Here is a 20,605-nt window from a genome sequence, read left to right on the forward strand (position 1 = left end):
CTGAACTCCAGAGCCTGCATTGTTAATCATTGCGCTGTATTGTAGGGGTTGCAAACTCATAAACCTATGGGGGCCAGGCAGGGGATAGGAATGGGGGAAAAGGGCCATTTGGAGGATAGTAGGGAGTATGGTGGACTGGGGAAAGTGGGAGAATATATCTTCATCTGATTCAAGCAGCCTCTACTCAGCTCTCACCATTGTGGCCAAGTGGGAGTGGGTCCCAGGATGCTAGATCTACAGATTAATCATGAGAAGCAGAAATCTGGATTTTTTTTTTTTGTGCAGATTTTGTTGGCAACTGTCGTAGGTTGGGTTCTTCTGGTACAGACCTTGAGATGAGGATTTGTATGAAAGTGATGTTTTTTGGTGGGGAAGGTGTTTCCGGGAAGATCTGGTAAGGGATTGGGGAAGAGAGACTGGGAAAGGAATAGGAAGGAAGGAACTCAGACAAGGGTGACCCCAAGCAAAGTCCCATGGGGAGCTCAGTGTACCCCACACGTGGGAGTTGTCCCAGTCAGGGCCAAGGAATTGGACTTTTTGTATCCCCTCACCTGTCGGTCCTTGGCTCAGGACACTTCCAGCCCTCGGTGCAAGCAGGTAAGGTGGTTTCCTGCTGCCCAGCCTCTGACAAAGAGCCAAAGGTGCTGGCTGTAGGCAGTGCAAGTTTGGAGCATTCCTGGAGTTGTGTGAGCACAAGCTGGAAAGGGATCCTAGGGCACTGGCTATAGAAACTAAATTAAAAATTGTAAAAGAACCAGGTGGCTAACACCATTCTGAACAAACCTGACTCATCTGTGGGCTGAATGCATCCTTCTCTGAGAGAAAGAGAGGCCTACAGGCTGCGGTTTGGGGAAAAAAAAAAAGCAGGTGACCATGAGACCACAGCCACTGCCCAGGTACCCCCTTTGGGGAGTAGCAGGCAGGCCAGCCTGGAGGGTACCAGGACTGCGGGAGGTGGGATCTGTGAGACTGTTCGCCTTGGGCTCCAGAGTGGGCTGCGGTCTGGGAAAGCTTCTGCAGAGGTGCATTTCTTGTTGTCGTTCTCTGCTGGTCTCCCGTCTCTGGAAGCTCTGCTTCATGGGATGGACGTTCCCATGCTCAGGACATGAGGCCCCCACCCCACCCCACTCCACCCCAGCAGCAGCATGTGCCCTGGGCAACAGCATCAGTTGGCTGGTAGTCGAGGCACTGGCAGATTGAGGTCAGAGTTGTCATGAACACCTGTGCTGCAGAAGTGCCTGCACCAACCTGGCAGAACCGCTTCATGGCAGAAATTCTCTTTGGCTTGGAAAATTTGCATTATTCCTGCTGACAGGAGGAGCAATGACTTGTCCAAGGTCACGCAGCGGACCTCTGGCAGGGCCAGATCAGATCCCAGTTGGTGCTCTTGGCTCCCAGCAGCGTGGCAGTCCCCACCGGGCATGAGGGGAGGCGTGTGGGCTTTGGAGCCAGGATGACGCATGTGAATTATTAACATCCTGGCTCCACACTGCCTTGCTGTCTGACCTTGGGGCCACCTTGCCCCCAGTGCCTCGGCCTCTGATCTGCAAAGTGGGTATAAGTCATACCTTCTTCGGTGGATTGTTGTGAGGATTAAATGAGATGATGTTTATAAAACCCTCAGCGTGAAGCCAGAGCAGAGAACTGGTGACTAAATGCCCCTCCCCACTGGCTGTCTTCATAACCCCTGCGCTTCTGCAAGGGGTGTACCTTCCTCAAATACTTCTCCCCCGGGGGGCACTGGTTCCTCACTCCTAGCTGACAAGGTAAACAGGACAGGATTTATCATCCGTATTTGTCATGTGGGGAAACTGAGGGTGAAGGGCAGCTGCCCCCATCACAGGATCTGGACCTAGGCCTCCTGACTCCTGAGCCCGGCCCTCCCTGCATTCTGAGGTGGCCTGAAAGGAGGCTGATGGGCTCTGTCACTGTTCCCTGGGTTGGGGACAACTCCCTGCTGAGGCTGGGGAGGCAGGCAAGAGGGTGGAGGGGTGGGGTGAGTTCTGTGGGACAGTTTGGGGACGAGGAACCTGACGGATGGAGATGCAAAGAGAGAGGCTGGCCTGTGGGAGGGGACGGTGTCCATGGGTGCCAGGGTCGGGGTGGCTGGGGCCGCTCTGCGAGGCTGCAGAGGAGAGATGGAGGCATGTTTCCTGGAATGTCCTGATGGGCTGGTCTCTTGGTTTCTGTCCCAAGTAGAAATTCAGAACCGTGTTGGTGCCCTCTGTCCCCAAGCCCCCAACCTTCTGTGTGTCTTGGACTTAACTAGGCTGCCGTTAAAAGCAGAGAAGTAGTCACCCTTTCCCTCCTCTGGTGTTGGTTCACGTCTCCAGGCCCCAGCTCCCCACTATGCTTGGGTACTTTGGGGAGGATTGGCCGAGTTGCTAGTGTTTGGGCAGGAGCTAAGTGCTGCTTTTACTGTCCCTATACCATACACCCTGGGAGCTGGCCAGGGCTCCAGTCCCCACTGCCCCTCTGGCCTGGCGCCCTCTGGGCCACCTGGAAGTGGCCAGGCAGGCTGTGCCCCTGGCCTTTCCCTGGAGGACAGAGGCCCCAGGCCAGGGCTCTGACCGGGATATCTCTACCCCATCTTGTGGGCAGGAAGGGAGCTCCCAGGAGGCCAGATGGATGACTCCCTGCTCCCTCCACACATACCCTTATCTTACCTACCAGCTGGGAAGGAAATTGCTTTGGGCCAGCGTCTGCTGGGTGCACGGCCTTGCCGAGGGCTCCCCCAGGACCCCCGGGATTGAATTGGGCTTTCCCAGCCGGTCCCAGGAGCCCTGTCTCCAGATCCTTGGTAGCCTGCCCAGCCCTGGGGCTTCTCCCAGCCTCAGCCTGGCCCAGAGGGAGCAGCAGGGAGACCCTCTGAGGCCTCAGGTCTGCAAGAGACCTAGGAGGACAGGTCCTCGTGGAGGTATCCCTACTCTGTCTCCTCCTCCAACTCCAATTCTTGTGAATTCCTTTCCCTCTTTGGGCCTCGGTTTCCTCATCTGTCAGATGCACTCTCATGTTCTCAGAGGCTGGGGCTCAGTCCTCACTCTCACCTCCCTCGGTGGGGATCGTGTTAGCGGGTCATCTTGAGGACATGGTCGTGGCCCTGGGTGGAGGCTGGGGAGTCAGCCTCCCCTGGGGAGGGAAGAGCTTAGCCAAGGCCCACTGCCGAAGCTTCAGATTTGCTGGGTTCCCGACCCTCAGCCTGCCACTGCCTCCCCCAGTCTGGCCCAGCCCAGCCTCCCCATCAGAGAGTTCGTAGCAGTTCTGGGGAGTCAGGGGAGGTGGAGGGTCTTGGCAGGCAGAGGCAACATCTCAGAGGACACCAGCTTCTGCCTCCATCCTGGGCGATCTAGGTCAGTATCCTCCCTCCCAGCTTCTCCCAGCCAAGCCTCTTCCCTCCCTCTGAGGTGTGAGCTTGTTATAGGCATGGAGGCTATTGTTAGAAACCCTGGTTGCCCCCCTTCAGTTGTTCCCCTCCCGGTACAGCACCCCAGTGACCCATCCCAGGAGCCTCTTGTTTGCCTCGGCAGCACCTTCGGGGGGAGACTGGAGGCAGGAGGCAGGCAGCCCCTGATGGGCCTTGATTTCTCTGCTGCTCTCAGAATCAGGAGTTTGGGATGACACAGAGGCGTGGTTCCCAGAGGCAGGGGCTGGTCCTCTCTATGGGCCCCAGGAAGGGACCTGGCATGCCCCTCAGTTCAGCCACCTCTAGTTTGTACCCAGGATACACACACATCAGCCACCTACGCAGGCCCAGGGTTACTGTCACCAGGGTGGCCTCTTGTTCCTGAGGCCCTGGGAGACGCTTGTTCTTCCTTGAGGAAGAAATGAGTCCCAGGAGGAAACACCACCAGACCCCAAGAAGAGGCCTGGACACAAACTCCAGTTTCTGGTCTCTCCCCAGGACTGAGAAACCCACTCTTTGTTTTGAGGGCTGGGAACGAGAGGGAAAGGGACCACTGTGCTGAGCACCCGGTGCGTGCCAGCTATGGATCCCTCTCCTGATCCTCAGTAACAGCCCGGAGGGCTAGCAGTTATTGCCCATCACACAGGTGAGGAGACTGAGGCTGGGGGCAGAGCAGGTACTCGCCCAAGGTAGGACACACCACCCTGTCCTTGCTCTGGGGTCCAGAAACTGCAGAAGGGAAGTGGAGTGTCCCCTAAGTGCCACACTGGGCACAGAGAGCATGCTGCCCAGGCGCTGGAAATGAAGGCACTCAACCCCCACAGTCAGAACCAACATCATAAAAGGGGGTTTTAATGAGGTATAAAGAGCAAGACAAATATTTGCTTGGTGCAGCTGACTTGCGGGTGGCCTGTGGCCCCAGCCCACAGCGGGGACACACGTGTCTTTAGCAACCTCTCCCAGCAACGTCCAGCCTTGCGCTCAGCAACCACACCTGGTGCTGAAGAGTATTTCGGGGGGTGCGAGTGTCCACCATCTGGGGTACCCTCCTAGCCTGCATGGATGTGTCCTCCACCAACTCTTCACGGGAAGCTCAGACTTTGCCACCCTGGTATCCCTGGCTTTGCGTGACTGAGAGCCATCCGTGGTACCCCCAACACCCCCCCCCACAACTGCCCCGCCCGGGCACTCCCAGCATCTGCGTCATTTTTCAGCCCAATACCAGGTACACCACCACCACCACCACCATCACCACCGCTACCAGGCTGTCTGAGGATACGTGAGTCTGTACCACCTGCAGGAAAAAGCACCTTTTTCCTTCCTGCAAAGGCAGGGTCCCTGTGGGCTGTGCCTGCCCAGAGTGGGGCCTTTTGCAAATGCCTCGGTGACAGCCCTGATCCGCATCATCTCCATCACTGTCTTCATCACCTTTCCTTCGTCACTTAGGCACGTCACAGTTTCTGAGACCCTCTGCATACTCATTGCTAAGATCACGACAAAGGTAAAATTAGACAAGGGCCCAATCTTGGAAAAAGATGAGAAGAAAAACAATGATGATACCAAAGGAGTGACACCTCGCATTAAAACGTGCCAACCTTGGAGTTCCCGTCGTGGCGCAGTGGTTAACGAATCCGACTAGGAACCATGAGGTTGCGGGTTCGGTCCCTGCCCTTGCTCAGTGGGTTAATGATCCGGCGTTGCCGTGGTGTAGGTTGCAGACGCAGCTCGGATCCCGTGTTGCTGTGGCTCTGGCGTAGGCCGGTGGCTACAGCTCCAATTCGACCCCTAGCCTGGGAACCTCCATATGCCACGGGAGCAGCCCAAAGAAATAGCAAAAAGACCAAAAAAAAAAAAAAACAAAAACGTGCCAACCTTGACATGGCCTTTAAGACACAGAGAACCACATAGAAAGGAGCAGTTACTGTGGGTGGTGGGATGCTTTCTAAAAGTGGCCCAAGGCTTCCTTCAATGTAGTATCTGGCTCAGGCTGTTATAGCAAAATACCCCAGGCTGGGGGGCTTAAACATACAACATTTCTTTCTCATGGTTCTGGAGGCTGCAGGGACATGATCAGGATGCCAGTGTGGTTGGGTTCTAGGGCCTGCTTCCTCATCTGCCGATGTCCACCTTCTTTCTATGGCCTCTGACGGCCACCTACCATCTCTCTTGTGTCTCTTCCTACAAGGGCACTAATCCCATTCAAGGTGGCCCCACCCTTATGGTCTATTCACCTCTCCCTCCTAATGCCATCACATTGAAGGCTAGGGTTTAACATACCGATTTTTTGGGAGACAAACATTTAGTCCATAGCCACTGGGAAACAAAGGAACTTTATAATACCCATGTGTGTATTCAGAGCCCAGAGCTCTTTCTTAGCCAGTTTAATTTTTCCAGCAACCCTGAGAAGTGGGGGCAGATGTCTAGCTTTGTTTCTTTGGAGGGTAAGCTGAGGTGTGGTGGGAGGTGAGGGCAGGTGTTTACCATCCCCGAGACTAAGTGGTCCCATGCTCTCCATCCCCCCTGAGTGGGGAAGCTCATAGCATTCGGGTCAGCCAACATTTTGAAAATTAGTGAGGAGTTCCCGTTGTGCCTCAGTGGAAATGAATGTGACTAGGAACCATGAGGACGCAGGTTCGATCCCTGGCCTCACTCAGTGGGTTAGCAATCCGGCGTTGCCATGAGCTGCGCTGTAGGTTGCAGACATGGCTCGGATCTGGCGTTGCTGTGGCTGTGCATAGACTGGCGGCTACAGCTCTGATTCAACCCCTAGCCTGGGAACCTAAAAAAAAAAAAAAAAAAAAGACAGAAAAGAAAAAAGTAAATTTAGTGAGCCCAAGGTCATGGAGCTATGTGTTTACCTAATCAGGTGCTGAAGAGGCAGAAGGGGGATCTTCCCTTGGAGCCAGAGTTGGGGTGCTGGTATTCAGGAGCTGCTGCAGTGTCAGGGGGAGAGGCTAGGGGAGCCACCCAGGCTCAGGATCCAGGCCCTGGGGCATGGCCCACAGTGGAGGGATGGCCAGGGGGCACCGGCGTCCTGCTTAGGCATGCTCTGCATCCCAGACCCAGGCCCCATTCCCACTCTGTGCTGCCTGGTCTCTAGTGCCCACCCCTCCTTATCCTGGGATGTACCAGCTTAGCCAGGCAATGGCACACTGACAGCCCTGGGGCTGCTTTCTTGGCCCCAGTGTGGCTAGGCTGCCAGGCACACAGCTCTGTCTATAGCACCATGCCGTGCGCTGGCCTTACAGAGGAGTGATGCCAGAGAGGCCCGCCTGGCCCTGGGTCCCGCGTGCCCTGTGAACACGGCCACATCACTTGGCCACTTTGAGTTGTTTTATCTAGAAAACAGAGTCACTGAAAAGCACCCTTCCCTCCTTGGGCCAGTCTAATAATCTGTAGGCAGCCCTAGGTTCCAGTCTGCCTCTGCTGCTGCCACTGTGACCAAGCGGATGTCCCTGTACTTCCCTGAGCCGTGGTGTAAATGGGCTAACAGCATCTTCAGCCAAGGGCTGTTGTGAACTTGAATGAGCTGATGCCTGTGGGACCGTGAGCCCCAACTCAGGTGCGGTGTTACTGTCCCTCTGGGGACATAGTTGGGGGTGGGACAAGCGAGGGCTGCCATCTTCCTTGCCGCTTGCCAAGGTCTGTTTCATCCTTTCAGCGGCTACCTCCAGAGTCACGCTACTAAGGGGCCACAGGTGAGCACAACCCGGGCTGTATGGACAGGTACAGTTTATCTTCAGTTTTTCAAAACCAAGACCCAGGCTAAGCCCACATTTCAGAAGGAGGAACCGAGGTCTCTAGTATGCCAGACTATCCTGCCACCAGCTGGGGGGCTGTTGACAAAAGACCACTGGACAGGGTTTGACATATCTAGAGTCTGTTTCTTTGGGCCTCAGATTCCCCCATCTGAAATGGGCTTAAACTAGGTCTCTGTGGCATTGGATGAGTCTGCAGTTTGGGCCCAAAGCCCCTCTCTCAGAAGGCTCTCTACCTGAGAATAATAGGGAGGGACTGGAGCTGGTTGGGCCAGCCCCAAAGGGCCACCTCCGAGACAAGGCCAGACCTCCCTCCACTTCTGTTCCTTCCTTCCATCTCTGTTCCCTCACCACCCTGTCACCATGGTGACCCTGCTGAAACTGGACCAAGAGGCAGCTCTGGGAGAAGGGAGGTGGGGCAGGGATGCTGGGATGTGCCCACCCTTGGCTCTGCCTGGCCACACTTTAGCCTCTCACTTGAAGCTGTAGGAGTGGAGCTGGCTGGGTGGCCGGGGCGGGGGCCACGGTGCTGCACTTTATTAAACTGTACAGGAGACAGTTGCTGTGCAGACATATTAACTAATTGTAGAGGTTAATTATTAATAAACTAATAATGGTTTCCAAGTTATTGAATACTTCCATACCCAGTAGTAAGCACTTTATATGTATAATTTAATTCCTTTGACAACCCACTCAAGGTAAGAATTTTATCATCACTTTCCAGATGAGCAAACATGATCAGAGAGGCTCAGGGGCTTTCTCAAGGTCACACAATTAGGAATGGGATAGAAGTTGAGCCTGGGATCAACATTTGTAGGAACTTGGAGCCTATATGTCTGTACTGCCCCCGTGGCAGAGGGTGGGTGGTCCTCCAGTGACAGATTTAGGGAAACCCCATGTCTCTGATGTGACTACAGACAGACCATGGTCCCCTGAGGAGCCTCTGGCTGGCCGGCTCTTGTCCTCACAGCCCCGGGCGGGCTGGGGAGGCCGCTTCTCTGCCTGCTTCAGGGCTGTTTGGGCTCTACCTTCTACCAGCCCTCCTTTTGTGTGTCCTGCCTGGTTGGCTGGACACCCCACAGGAGGCCCCCCCACATCCACAGGGATCCCAGGCGGCATCCCTCTGGGCCCCCAGCCCACAGGCTGCTTCTCCCAGGGCCTGGACTGCCACCCTCCCACCCCCGCCTTGGCTGGACCCGCACTGGGCCAGGTGCGCTGCCCAGGGTGTGCAGAGCGGTGGGGCCGGAAGATGCTGCAGGGTATGGCCGGGAGCAGCTGGCTCCCAGCCATGGGAGGATTCTTCCTTCTGCCCACAGATCTTCCACATGACCTACGACCTGGCCAGCGCCGTGGTGCGCATCGTGAACCTCATTGGCATGATGCTCCTGCTCTGCCACTGGGACGGCTGCCTGCAGTTCCTGGTGCCCATGCTGCAGGACTTCCCCGATGACTGCTGGGTGTCCATCAACAACATGGTGGTGAGCACCCCTGGCGTAGCGGGAGGGGGACCGACGAGGCACCAAGGGGACTCCTCCTGAGTACCTGCAAGGAGAACCCTCCACGCAGTGCAGGGCTGTGGCAGAGCTCTTGGCTGTGTGCTGCCACCTCTGCCACCTTACAGCCCCCTCTGCAGCTGGGAACCTCGATATTTTGCCCCGATTTTACTCTGGGAGACTAAGACCAGGGCTTCCTCAGGTTCTATCAGGGGTGGCAAAGCCGGGCTGGTGGTTTCTGCCCTCCTACGTCTGCTCCTCGGAAGCAGACGCAACTGTTGAAAGCTGAGCCCCAGCAAAGAGAAACCAGTGCGGGGCCCTCTTGGCAGCTCACACATCCCAGATCATGTGTGGCTGCCACTTTCTGCTCCAGCAGCAGAGCTGGGCTGGCCCCTGCCCTTTCTCCTTCCCTGCCCATCCCCTGCCCCACAGACAACACAGCCTAGTCACTGGTGGGGTCCTGATTCCCTCCTCCCTGCTCCAGCCCTGCAGGTGGGTGAGAGGAGCCCTGGGGCAGGGTCCCCCATCCCCATGGACCAAGTGGGCTCCAGGCAGGGTGGGGGATCCCCTGGATCTGTGAGTTTTTCCTCTGGGGCTGGGAGCCCCTGCCTCCTAGCTCTAGCTCCCATTTTGGTCTTTTGGCACATCTTCAGGGCCCCAGGGGAGGAAAATCTTGCTTTGAAAGAGGTGAGAGAGACCCCGAGGCATCTTTCAGCATCAAACAGGCATTTACAAAACAGCCTTTTGATGAGCTAAGTGTAAATGAATTGGCCATAGGGATGGAACTTCCTGGTCCCCAGAGGCTCAGCAGTGAAGCTGGAAACCCTGGCTGGAGGCCACTGGGGACCACCCCTGTTCCCCAGACTGAGCCCAGACCCCTCCACCCCTGGAGATCAGCTCCGCAGACCTCCCACCCTGGTCTAGCCTCAGAGCCCCTAGACTAGCTCAGCTATGTCCAGGACTATCTGCGTGACCTTGGACATGGCACACAGCTCCTGTGCCTTCCTCCAGGTGCTGGGCATGGCCTGGTGACTGTGAAGGGCTTGGGGCTCTGGGCAGGGGTTCTGAGGGTCATGCAACAGGGTGGGTTTCCCCTTCGTTGCTAATGTGTCTGCCTCGTGAGCAGAGAGCACGGGGGCGGTGGCCGGTGCTGGGGTTTATCTGGTGGCCCCCTCATTTGGAGCCCTTTCCTTTGTGAGGGTGACAGGCCCACACATGCACTAAATTCAGGAGATGGCCCTTCTGAGCTCGATGTTCCCACGCTGAGCCTTCCTTGAGACACCGACTGGCTTTGCAGACAAAAATAGCCAGGAGCCTGGCTCCCTTTCTCCTCTCCCGCCCCCAGCAGTGTGTGTGTGTGTGTGTGTGTGTGTGTGTTCCAGACCAGCCACCTTTGGGTGGGGGAGGGGAACCAGGAGCCACAGCCCCAGGACACAGGCCGGGTTCACACAAGAGGCGACTTAGCTCGACAGCACTTTAACTTTGCTCACCCAAAAAACGAGGACAGTGTTTTTGGCTCAGTCTGCCCAAGCTTGTCCCCCCAGGGGAAGCATATCTGGTTTTATAATTGAGGTCAGTGGGGAAATGGGCTTCACTTGGCAGTAGTTTGGTGAAAGGGGGGCAGGGAATGGAGCTGGGGCAGAACAGCAGGGTGGCTCAGCCTAGAGTCTGGGTTGCTGGGGGTTCAGGTGGGGACTAGGCTGGTGCCTATCCCTTTGCTGGGGCTTCCGGTCTGACCCCTCTCCCCTTTTGCCGGAGAAAGGCCTAAGTTGAGGGCCACCAGTGTGGGCGTCTCCGCCCCTCACCCAAGGCTTTCAGCCATCTGCAAGGTGGGGAGCCTGAGGCCCACCACCGGGGACGATAGGCTGAGGGGTGGGCAGTGGCGGGGACTTCCAGGTGCTCCCGAGAAGGGCCTGCCCTCTGCTTGGCCCAAGTCTCTCCCACTCCTCCCCTAATCTCTTCCCCCCTGCATGTCTGTCCACAGAACAACTCCTGGGGAAAGCAGTACTCCTACGCCCTCTTCAAGGCCATGAGCCACATGCTGTGCATTGGGTATGGCCGGCAGGCCCCGGTGGGCATGTCGGATGTCTGGCTCACCATGCTCAGCATGATCGTGGGCGCCACCTGCTACGCCATGTTCATCGGCCACGCCACCGCCCTCATCCAGTCGCTGGACTCCTCCCGGCGCCAGTACCAGGAAAAGGTAGGGTGGGAGGCCGGGGTCCCTCCTGGGTGCTCTCAGGAGAAGCTGTCCGTTGGTGCTGCCCACAGGGAGCACGGGCTGCCAGGCCCTGGGCCCCTACATGTCCAGCCTCCTGGGATTAGGGCTCCCCAGGTGGCACCCCATCTAGGGGAGAACTGCATCAACTCCCCGGCTTTAAACCTTTAATGGTCTTTTTATCTGAACCCCCCCTTTCCTCCTGCTGTACGGGGCCCTGTCTCTTCTGACTGAGGGCCCCTTCACCTCCTGGCCCCCTGCCCCCAGCCCACAATCCCCTCCAGCACCCCCTTCTCTGAGGGCCTTCCCATCAGCATTGAAACTTCCTCCATCTCTCCCTTAGAGCGTCTGTCCTTCCCTCCACCATCATCAGGCTCTGGCTGCTATCTTCCCTGTGGTCTGCCTTTTTCCTGGACAAATTCCTAAAACCAACCAACCAGCCAAAAACCCTGCATTGTTTGGCTGCTGAATCTGCTTTTTTCTCTCGGCCCACTGAGCCTGAGATCCCCTCTGCCCTTCCTGTTACTAAAGCCATTGGGTCTTTTGGGGTCTCCCCATCTTGCTCCCCTCTGATAGTTATCCCTCCCTCCTTGGCTTTGCACTTGTCCGCATGAACGTGTGCTCTCGGCTCCCTCCCTGCTGTCCTTGGCTGGCTCGCTCGCCTTCTCCATCCATCAGGCAGCCCACAGTGGCCCCTGGTGCTGTGGGCCCAGCCCTCTGTTCCTCTCTCCCTCTCATCTTCCTGGGGGCTGCTCTTTTCCCACCCCTTGCTCTCTATCCATCTCAGTGCAGTGGCACCCAAATAGAATAATCAGCCCCTACCTCCTTCCTCAACCCCCGACCACTTGATGCCTCCCTGGGCCTCAATCTCATCGTGTCCAAAATAACAGTCTCCTGCCTGCTCTACTCTGAACCTCCTCTCTGGCCTGTCTTATTAGCAGATATAGCAGCACAGATGCCAGGCCAGAAGCTGGGAGCCAGTCATCCTTGCTGTCTGTCAGTGGCTGCCCCCATCAGCATCTCCCCCTCTTCATCCAGCAGTGCCTGCCTGGGGCGCAGCAGCTGGAAGAACCTTAGGGAACTTCACCTCCCAGCCCTCAGGAGCCCCCTGGCATCTCTCTGCAGCGGCACTGTGTCCCCACCTCTTTGGAGCACAAGTACTTGAGGATAGACTCCCCTATTTCTGATTTTCCTGGGGTACAGGGAAGTCCCTTACATCCCAGTGTGCAGAAAATCTGTCCTTGCCTCATTGTGCCTCCTGTCCCAGCCTCACTTCTGAGGATTCCCACTCTCCACCCACAATCCAGGGACAGCTGGGGCAGCACCCGCCCATCATCCTCAGGGTGGGCAGGAGCATTTCTTATTTGGTTGAGCCCTGGACACTTGGGTTCACAAATATCTTGTCTCCAAATATCTGTTTAAGGTCTCTGCTCTGCCCAGCCCCTCCCATGGGCTGCAGTGGCTCCTCAACAAAAGACTCGGCCTCAGCCGAGGCCACAAGGCCACACTGGGTACATGCCCCACGTGATGGGTCAGGCATCCTGGCTTCAGCCTCCAGTCGCTCTAACCGCTGCAGCCCATTCCGCTGCCTGTGTCCAATTTTTACAACTGATGGGAAACAGTTCCTTCTGGAGTCTGTGGGTGAGGCCTCTCCAGTCCACAGTGTAACACAGAAGAGAGGGACATTTAGAGCAGACTTGGTCAACCTCCTGGTCAGTTGGCCTCCTTCCTGTAACTGGGCTTTGGACAGTCCCTCTTGTCCCCCAGCCACCTTCATAGTATCAAACATGGTGAGGACTGGACATTCCGGTGGCACCCCTCTTCCGTCCCAAGTGGCTGGGAGTCAGCTGAGTCTGGGTGGTGCCAGCTGGGGTAGTGAAGCCACTGGCTAGGAGGTGACACCCTCTTCCCTCTCTCCTGGGCCTCAGTACAAGCAGGTGGAGCAGTACATGTCCTTCCACAAGCTCCCGCCCGACACCCGGCAGCGCATCCACGACTACTACGAGCACCGCTACCAGGGCAAGATGTTCGATGAGGAGAGCATTCTGGGCGAGCTGAGTGAGCCCCTGCGGGAGGTGAGCTCTGCAGCCCGGGGTCTGGACCTGGGATGGGAGCCAGGCCTTCCTGCTGGGCGGCTGCCCTCATCCCCTCCTCCTCTTCTCCCTCCACCCTGTCTGGGGAGCAGGAGATCATCAACTTTAACTGCCGCAAGCTGGTGGCCTCCATGCCGCTGTTTGCCAACGCGGACCCCAACTTCGTGACCTCCATGCTGACTAAGCTGCGCTTCGAGGTCTTCCAGCCGGGAGACTACATCATCCGCGAAGGCACCATTGGCAAGAAGATGTACTTCATCCAGCACGGTGTGGTCAGCGTGCTCACCAAGGGCAACAAGGAGACCAAGCTGGCGGATGGCTCCTATTTTGGAGGTGAGGCAGCCTAGGGGCCCTGGTGGGACAGGGGGATGGGCTGGAGAGTCAGGGACCGTGACATTGCAGACCCTCATGCTACTGCCTGGAGCTGGATGTCTGTGAGCCCAGGACAGGAGTGTGGTCCCAGAGATGGGAAAGATAGTCTGGTACGTTTTGGTTGGGGACTGGCCTCCCCTATGGCCAGAGCCTGGGGGTGGGGCCTTGTGAACCTGCCCAGCTTCAGTCCCAGGTCAGGGTGGGGCAGGGGGGCCCTTTGGAGTCGGTGGGGAGTGCCCTCTTGACTGCTGCCGTCCTGGCAGAGATCTGCCTGCTGACGAGGGGCCGACGCACAGCCAGCGTCAGGGCAGACACGTACTGCCGCCTCTACTCGCTAAGCGTGGACAACTTCAACGAGGTGCTGGAGGAGTACCCCATGATGCGGCGGGCCTTCGAGACCGTGGCGCTGGACCGCCTGGACCGCATCGGTGAGAGCGCCGCCGGGCGGGTGGCGGGAGGGCGGGCTCCCCTCTCCTCCCACTCTGGTCTGAGCGCCTGCTCTCTCCCGTTCTGTGGCTCAGGCAAGAAGAACTCCATCCTCCTTCACAAAGTCCAGCACGACCTCAACTCAGGCGTCTTTAACTACCAGGAGAACGAGATCATCCAGCAGATCGTGCAGCACGACCGGGAGATGGCGCACTGCGCCCACCGCGTCCAGGCCGCCGCCTCCGGCACGCCGACCCCCACGCCCGTCATCTGGACCCCGCTGATCCAGGCACCGCTGCAGGCGGCAGCCGCCACCACTTCCGTGGCCATCGCCCTCACCCACCACCCGCGCCTGCCCGCTGCCATCTTCCGGCCTCCCCCGGGGCCCGGGCTCGGCGGCCTCGGGGCGGGGCAGACGCCCAGGCACCTGAAGCGGCTGCAGTCCCTGATCCCGTCTGCGCTGGGCTCTGCCTCGCCCGCCAGCAGCCCGTCGCAGGCGGACACGCCGTCTTCCTCCTCCTTCCACATCCAGCAGCTGGCCGGATTCTCTGCACCTGCCGGCCTGAGCCCGCTGCTGCCCTCGTCCAGCTCCTCCCCACCGCCAGGGGTCTGCGGCGGCTCCTCCCCAGCGCCCACGCCATCCACCGCTGCAGCCACCGCCACCGCTGGGTTCGGCCACTTCCACAAGGCGCTGGGTGGCTCCCTGTCCTCGTCCGACTCTCCCCTGCTCACGCCGCTGCAGCCAGGCGCCCGCTCCCCACAGACCAACCAGCCTCCGCCCCCGCTGCCCGGGGCCCGGGGCGGCCTGGGACTCCTGGAGCACTTCCTGCCGCCCCCACCCTCAGCCAGGTCCCCGTCGTCCAGCCCTGGGCAGCTGGGCCAGCCTCCCGGGGAGCTGTCCCCCGGTGTGGCCGCTGGCCCTCCAAGTACGCCAGAGACACCCCCTCGGCAGCCTGAGCGGCTGTCCTTGGTGGCAGGGGCCTCTGGGGGGGCGTCTCCTGTAGCCTTTACCCCCCGAGGGGGTCTCAGCCCCCCTGGCCACAGCCCAGGCCCTCCAAGAACTTTCCCAAGTGCCCCGCCCCGGGCCTCTGGCTCCCACGGTTCCCTGCTCCTGCCACCTGCATCCAGTCCCCCGCCACCCCAGGTCCCCCAGCGCCGGGGCACGCCACCCCTCACCCCAGGCCGCCTCACCCAGGACCTCAAGCTCATCTCAGCCTCTCAGCCGGCCCTGCCCCAGGACGGGGCGCAGACTCTCCGCAGAGCCTCCCCGCATTCCTCTGGGGAGTCGATGGCTGCCTTCCCGCTCTTTCCCAGAGCCGGGGGCGGCAGCGGCAGCGGGGGCAGTGGGGGCCTCGGTCTCCCCGGGAGGCCCTATGGTGCCATCCCCGGCCAGCACGTCACTCTGCCTCGGAAGACATCCTCAGGTTCTTTGCCACCCCCGCTTTCTTTGTTTGGGGCAAGAGCCGCCTCTTCTGGGGGGCCCCCTCTGACTGCTGCTCCCCAGAGGGAACCTGGGGCCCGGTCTGAGCCAGTGCGCTCCAAACTGCCCTCCAACCTCTGAGCTGCGGCCCCGCCCTCCCTCTGCCTCCTCTTTTTTTCTCCCTCTTTTCTTCCTTCAGGTTTAACTGTGATTAGGAGATATACCAATAACAATAATAATTATCATTTAAAAACCCACACCAGAAAAAAGACAGCAGAAAATAACCAGGTATTCTTAGAGCTATAGATTTTTGGTCACTTGCTTTTATAGACTATTTTAATACTCAGCACTAGAGGGAGGGAGGGGGGAGGGGAGCAGGCAGGGCCCAAATGCAAAAGCCAGAGGAAGGCAGGTGGGGGTGACCCATGTTTGGGGTTCCTAGAACAGACCTGTCATTGTATTCATTTTCAGGCAGTAGCCACCACCAGGCCCTTAGCTGTGAACTTGGAGCCCCACTCTGCTGGGGGTCATCTCATTCCTCCAGGAAGGGCTGCCCTTGGTTTGTTCCTGGGGAGTCCCCTGAGCCCTTGGGACAAATGGGCCAGGGCCCTGAGAGTCTTGCATTTTTTTCTACTGCAAACTTAGCAAGATATGTATATGAATATGTATATGTTTATGTATATGTATGTAAGATGTGTATATGTATAGCTATGTAGCGCTCTGTAGAGCCATGCAGATAGCCACTCACATGTGTGCACATGTGTGTGCAATCTAATTTAACCCCATGTTGCCAGGACACCCAGGTCACCTTACATTCAGCAACCCGCCTTGGCCTGCAGGCTGGGCCACGCAGGGCCTGGGGGAAGGCATCTCTCTGGTCCTCAGGGAAGAGGACCCCAGGGCCTCTCAGCAGGCCCCCTCCCTCCCCATCTCTGGTCTCAAAATCCACTCCCAGCCTCACCTCTTCACGTGGAAGCCGAAGACTCCAGGCCGTGCCTCTCCTTTCCTGTAGGGTCTCAAGCACACCCTGTCACCTCGGTGGCCGTCTGTTTTCCTATCTGTGCAAAGGGAGGTAAGGGAAGCTTCTGTTGACTGAGTCTGCTCTGTGCTGAGCCCTGGTGAAGCACTTTACACACAGTAACTTCTTCAGCTATACAAGGACCAGGAGGTGTAATTACTTTGATTCTCCCCATCTCACAGATGAGGAATCCAAGTTTGGTAATTGTTCCAGAATCGCATAACTGCAAGTGGCAGAGGTGGGACTGATCTGAGATTGTAATGCACGCTTACCTGAGGCCAGCGCTGATGGTTCCTTTTCCTAAGAAAATCATGTTGAGAGGGGCTGAGTTTGACAGTCTCCACAAAGAGTGCAGAGGGAAGAGACCAGAGTTCAGAGGTAATCAGACCTGGTTTGAATCCCAGTCCTGCTGCTTCTTAGGTATGTCAACTTGCGCAAGTGATCTGAGCTTTCTGAGTCTGGTCCCCCATCTGTAAAATGGGAATACTTCAAGTACCACCTCGCAAGGACCTATGAGGACCCGGGGGGAAAAGTAGGACATGTGAAATGCCCAGCCCAGCGCCCGGCACAGACCACAGTAGGTGCTCAATAAATCATGGTTCTTCTGCCTCCTCTTCCTGTGCCCAGCACATTGCCCCAGTGAGCTATGGTGAAAGCCCCGGGAGTGCTGGCTGCGGGCCCCAGGACTTAAGATCTCAGGACACAGGAGGCAGCTGGACCTTTCTAAGGGCCTGGGGAAGATGTGTGGCCAGTGGTGGGCTTGAGCCAAGCCTCCAGGTTTGGTAAGAGTTGGAGGGAAGGAGGAAGTGCATGGCGGGGATATGACTGAGGTGCAGGTGCAGGCGTGGAGTCAGGGCTCTGGGAAGAGATCTAGAGGTGAGTGGTCAGAAGGAAGGCCTTAGGGAACAGGCTCAGGGGGCCTGGCTTTGAATCCAAAGGCAGCTAGGAGCCAGAACAGGATACAGCGTGGGGGGCCATTGTGAAAACCGCCCAGACACCTCCTGCCAGAGCCAAAGTCAGTGGTCTACCCACTGCCTAAACGGTGGGAGGAGGTTAGGCGCCAAGACCTGAGTAAAGAGGAGAGCTGGCACTGCCCCGTCCATCCAGAACACTCTTTCTCTACGCCAGAATGTTGGCAAGATCAGGTTTTGTCCTGGGCTGTGGACAAAGTTCCTCCCTAGATGGGCCATAGGGAGTCTGAGGCAATCATCTAGGAGAGAAGAGAGTGAAGGATCTTAGGGAAAAGACCAGGAGCCACCTGGCTTTCGTCTTTATGGGACAGAAGGAGCCTCTTGATCCCAGGGAGCTCTCAGAGCCATAAATAGCACCCTCAGCTCGATTTTTGCACCTGACTCTCCCCCCCCCTCCCCAAGGAAGGCAGCAGCACTTGCTCCAAACTCAGTCTAGTCCTGGAGGGGGTGGGGGGGGAAGAGAGGGAAGAGGAGTGGAGTGGAGGGTCCAGGGCCATGAATGGTGAGGACCCTTCCTTGTCATCAGGGTGTGGCTCCACCACCCTCTTTAAATGCTCGTGCACACACGCACATTTTATAAAAGCTCTGACTCAGCCCACCTGCTGCCTGAAGACCGGTAAAGTCAGGTCCTGTCATGGGCCCGCCCAACCCTGATCCCCTATAAGCAATTTTCAAATCTTCCACTTTTAAAATGGAAAACGGTAAATGCGCCGGGTTGCATATTTTATTTCAATAAAAAAAAATTCTAGCAGAAGCTGCCTTCTTCTAGGGGCAGGGATTGGGAGGGGGAGTGACAGTAGTGGGGAATGCTGGAGGCTCAGGAGCCAGGCGGTGGAGGGCAGTGGGGACATGGTCCCTAGAGCACCTGGGCGCTTGTGTGCACAGGCATGTGCCCCCAGAGCAGGGAGTGAAGGTGCAAGGGAGTGCGAGTTTGGGCTAGAGATAAAAGTGTTCACTGGTTATGGGCTGGTGAGAGTCATTAAGGAGGAGGATGAGAGAGGAGGGTGTGTGTGCTAGTGGAGGTGTAAGACTCTGACTTGGGTCCTTCCCACCCCAGCTGTGGGGGCCACAGAGTCCCTGGGACTCGTTGGTCTCCCTGGAGGATGAGGGTATTCAGTGTGCACATGCACTGTAGGTGGATACTGAAGAGGCAGATGCAATCTTAGTCTGATCAGATGGGCCCTCAGAAGATGGAGGTTGGCCAGAGGACAAAAGGTGACCAGGCTCAGGGGAGGGTGTCATGGCCAGAAGGTTGCTTTTCAGAGTGACCAAGGAGGGGGCACAACCACCAGGTTCCTTCAGGGTTTGGAGGTGTGGCACCCACTCGCCATCGTGGTGTCTGGGGCGGGGGGGAAGCAGGGGAGACACACCTGACCCACAGACCCTCTGTGAAGCCCTCAGCCACCTCTGTCACCTCTGTCCACAGAGGGTCCCAAGTGCCCTGGGAGCTGAACCTTGCAGGCACATAGGCGAGAGGCAGTGCCCTGAGACTGGAAAAGTGAAGTCCCTGGGGCTCCCAGCGTGTGCGAGGAGTGCCGTGTTGCCTGCCAGCAGGAAGAGGGGAAAGTCCTCAGAAAAGGGCAGGGAACCCGGTCCTCATCACTGATTGCCTAGTCCATGCTGTTTCCATAGTAACCAGCCCGGGGAGTCCCGTTGCTAAGGAGGAAGCTCAGCAGGGCCTGCGTCCCCATGACAACTGCCCCCTGCGGCCCAGTCAGCAGCATGTCCTCAGGGACCACGGGGAGGGCAAGGCAGGATTCAGGCCTGGCCTCTGGGGTTGTGGGGAGGCCTTTATGGACAGATAGCAGCCCAGGGATGGGAGGGATTAGCTGCAGGCTGAGGCAAACCACCAGTAGTGGATCTGGGCAGAGGATAGATACCCTCACCTTTCCCACTCCAAATTCACCCCAGGCCCTCAGAGGGCCTTTGCTCCTCCACTAGGGGCTGGAGCAACCCTGGTCACAATCTTCTATGCTTTCTGACTTCAAAAGGACACTTAGTAAGCACCTACTGTGTGCTAAACACTTGGGGCTTTCCCGTTATCTCATTCCATCCTCACAACAACACTTAAGGGGCTAAGAATTAGCCTCAGTTACAGTGAGCCAAGGGCGCTGAGGCTCAAACTTGCCCAGACCAGTCAGCTAGAACGTGAAGGAGCCCAGGTGCACACTAGGGCCTGGAGACTCCAATCCCATCCCTCCCATTGGGGGTACATACCAAGGGCTGGTGGTAGAAGCAGTCTGTCTGTGCAGGCCACAAAGGGTGCATTGTCTGTAGAAAATTAAAAAACAAGACTAAAAATGACTAAATGTGGTTTGCTTTCTCTTATTCTTTCACCATCACCAGCTATTAGTGATTCTGAACAGTAAGTGATAAAATACTGCCCCCCTCCATGACAGACAGCCGCCCCCTCATCCAAATGCCACCAAGCCCCCTGTTTCAAAGCCAGTGGACATCTGCCATACTTAAAGCTACCAGCACCCAGGGAAGGCCTGAAGGCATCCTCTCTGCCTAATGGGGCTAAAGCAGATGGGGATTTTTAAAAGAGCATTTTGAGAGTTTAATAAAATCTCTCCCTTGATTCCATGTTTCTTCCCAGCTGCTGCTCCTCCTCATCCTTCCAGCCAGACTTCTTCAGAGTTGTCTGGTCGCCCTTTCTTTGAGTCATATCTTCCTCCACTGCAATCTGGCTCCCGCCTCTTCTGCATGGAATGGCTTGAGACAAGGTCCCTGTTGTGAAAGCCAGGACAGCCTCCCGGGCCTTGTGCTGCTGCCCTCCCAGCAGCCAGATCTGCCCGCTTCCAAGACCCACTTTCTTCTTACTGCTCTGCCTTTCTGTTCAACTTCAGTCTCAGAAGAAAGGGCTCTTCTTTTTCGGGAGGCTCAGGGATTCGGGGTCCCGACTGTTCCCCATCTTCTCACGCCACGTGTGCTTCAGCCTGGGTGCCTATTGCTGCTGCCCCTGTGTGGTTCCTCCCTGTTTTTTGCTCCTCTTCTTCTTTCTTGAGTTTGCAGCTTCCAATGCACTACAGACCTAGTCCTCTCCAACCCTCCTCCCTCACCTTGCTGCTTTTGCATCTTTAATTTTCTCTTGAGCATGGAGTATTTCCTACATACAGAAGAAGATATAAATAAATATAGTCAGAGTTCCCTGGTGGCTCAGTGGGTGTTACTGTGGCTTGGGTTGTTGCTGTGGCACACAGTTGATCCCTGGTCCTGGAACTTCTGCATACTGAGGGTGCAGCCAAAAAAAAAAAACCATGAGAAATACATAAATATTAAAATATTAAAAATGTGATAAATAGCGAGGCACCAATCACTCAATTTAAAAAATAGAACATAAGGAATACCCTTGAAGGCATCCGCTGGTCCCCAAATTATATTCCCCTATTGCTCTCCAAGATAAACCACTTAGCTGAACTTTAAATTTATC

At 57.0% G+C, this 20,605-nt stretch overlaps 1 protein-coding gene across 1 annotated transcript in view; it reads left to right on the forward strand.

The window, feature by feature from the left end:
• Nucleotides 1-20,335, forward strand: part of HCN4 (hyperpolarization activated cyclic nucleotide gated potassium channel 4) — a 46,065-nt gene extending 25,730 nt beyond the window's left edge. Inside the window, exons 3-8 of the mRNA XM_047797315.1 lie at nucleotides 8,478-8,639; nucleotides 10,639-10,857; nucleotides 12,801-12,947; nucleotides 13,058-13,298; nucleotides 13,601-13,765; nucleotides 13,859-20,335. Of these exons, the coding sequence (XP_047653271.1) occupies nucleotides 8,478-8,639; nucleotides 10,639-10,857; nucleotides 12,801-12,947; nucleotides 13,058-13,298; nucleotides 13,601-13,765; nucleotides 13,859-15,324 (2,400 nt within the window). The 3' untranslated portion in view covers nucleotides 15,325-20,335. The remainder of the gene's footprint in view (nucleotides 1-8,477; nucleotides 8,640-10,638; nucleotides 10,858-12,800; nucleotides 12,948-13,057; nucleotides 13,299-13,600; nucleotides 13,766-13,858) is intronic.
• Nucleotides 20,336-20,605: the final 270 nt, after the last annotated feature.

This window comes from Phacochoerus africanus, chromosome 9 (assembly GCF_016906955.1).
Source record: "Phacochoerus africanus isolate WHEZ1 chromosome 9, ROS_Pafr_v1, whole genome shotgun sequence".
In the NCBI taxonomy this organism is placed as follows: Eukaryota; Metazoa; Chordata; class Mammalia; order Artiodactyla; family Suidae; genus Phacochoerus; species Phacochoerus africanus.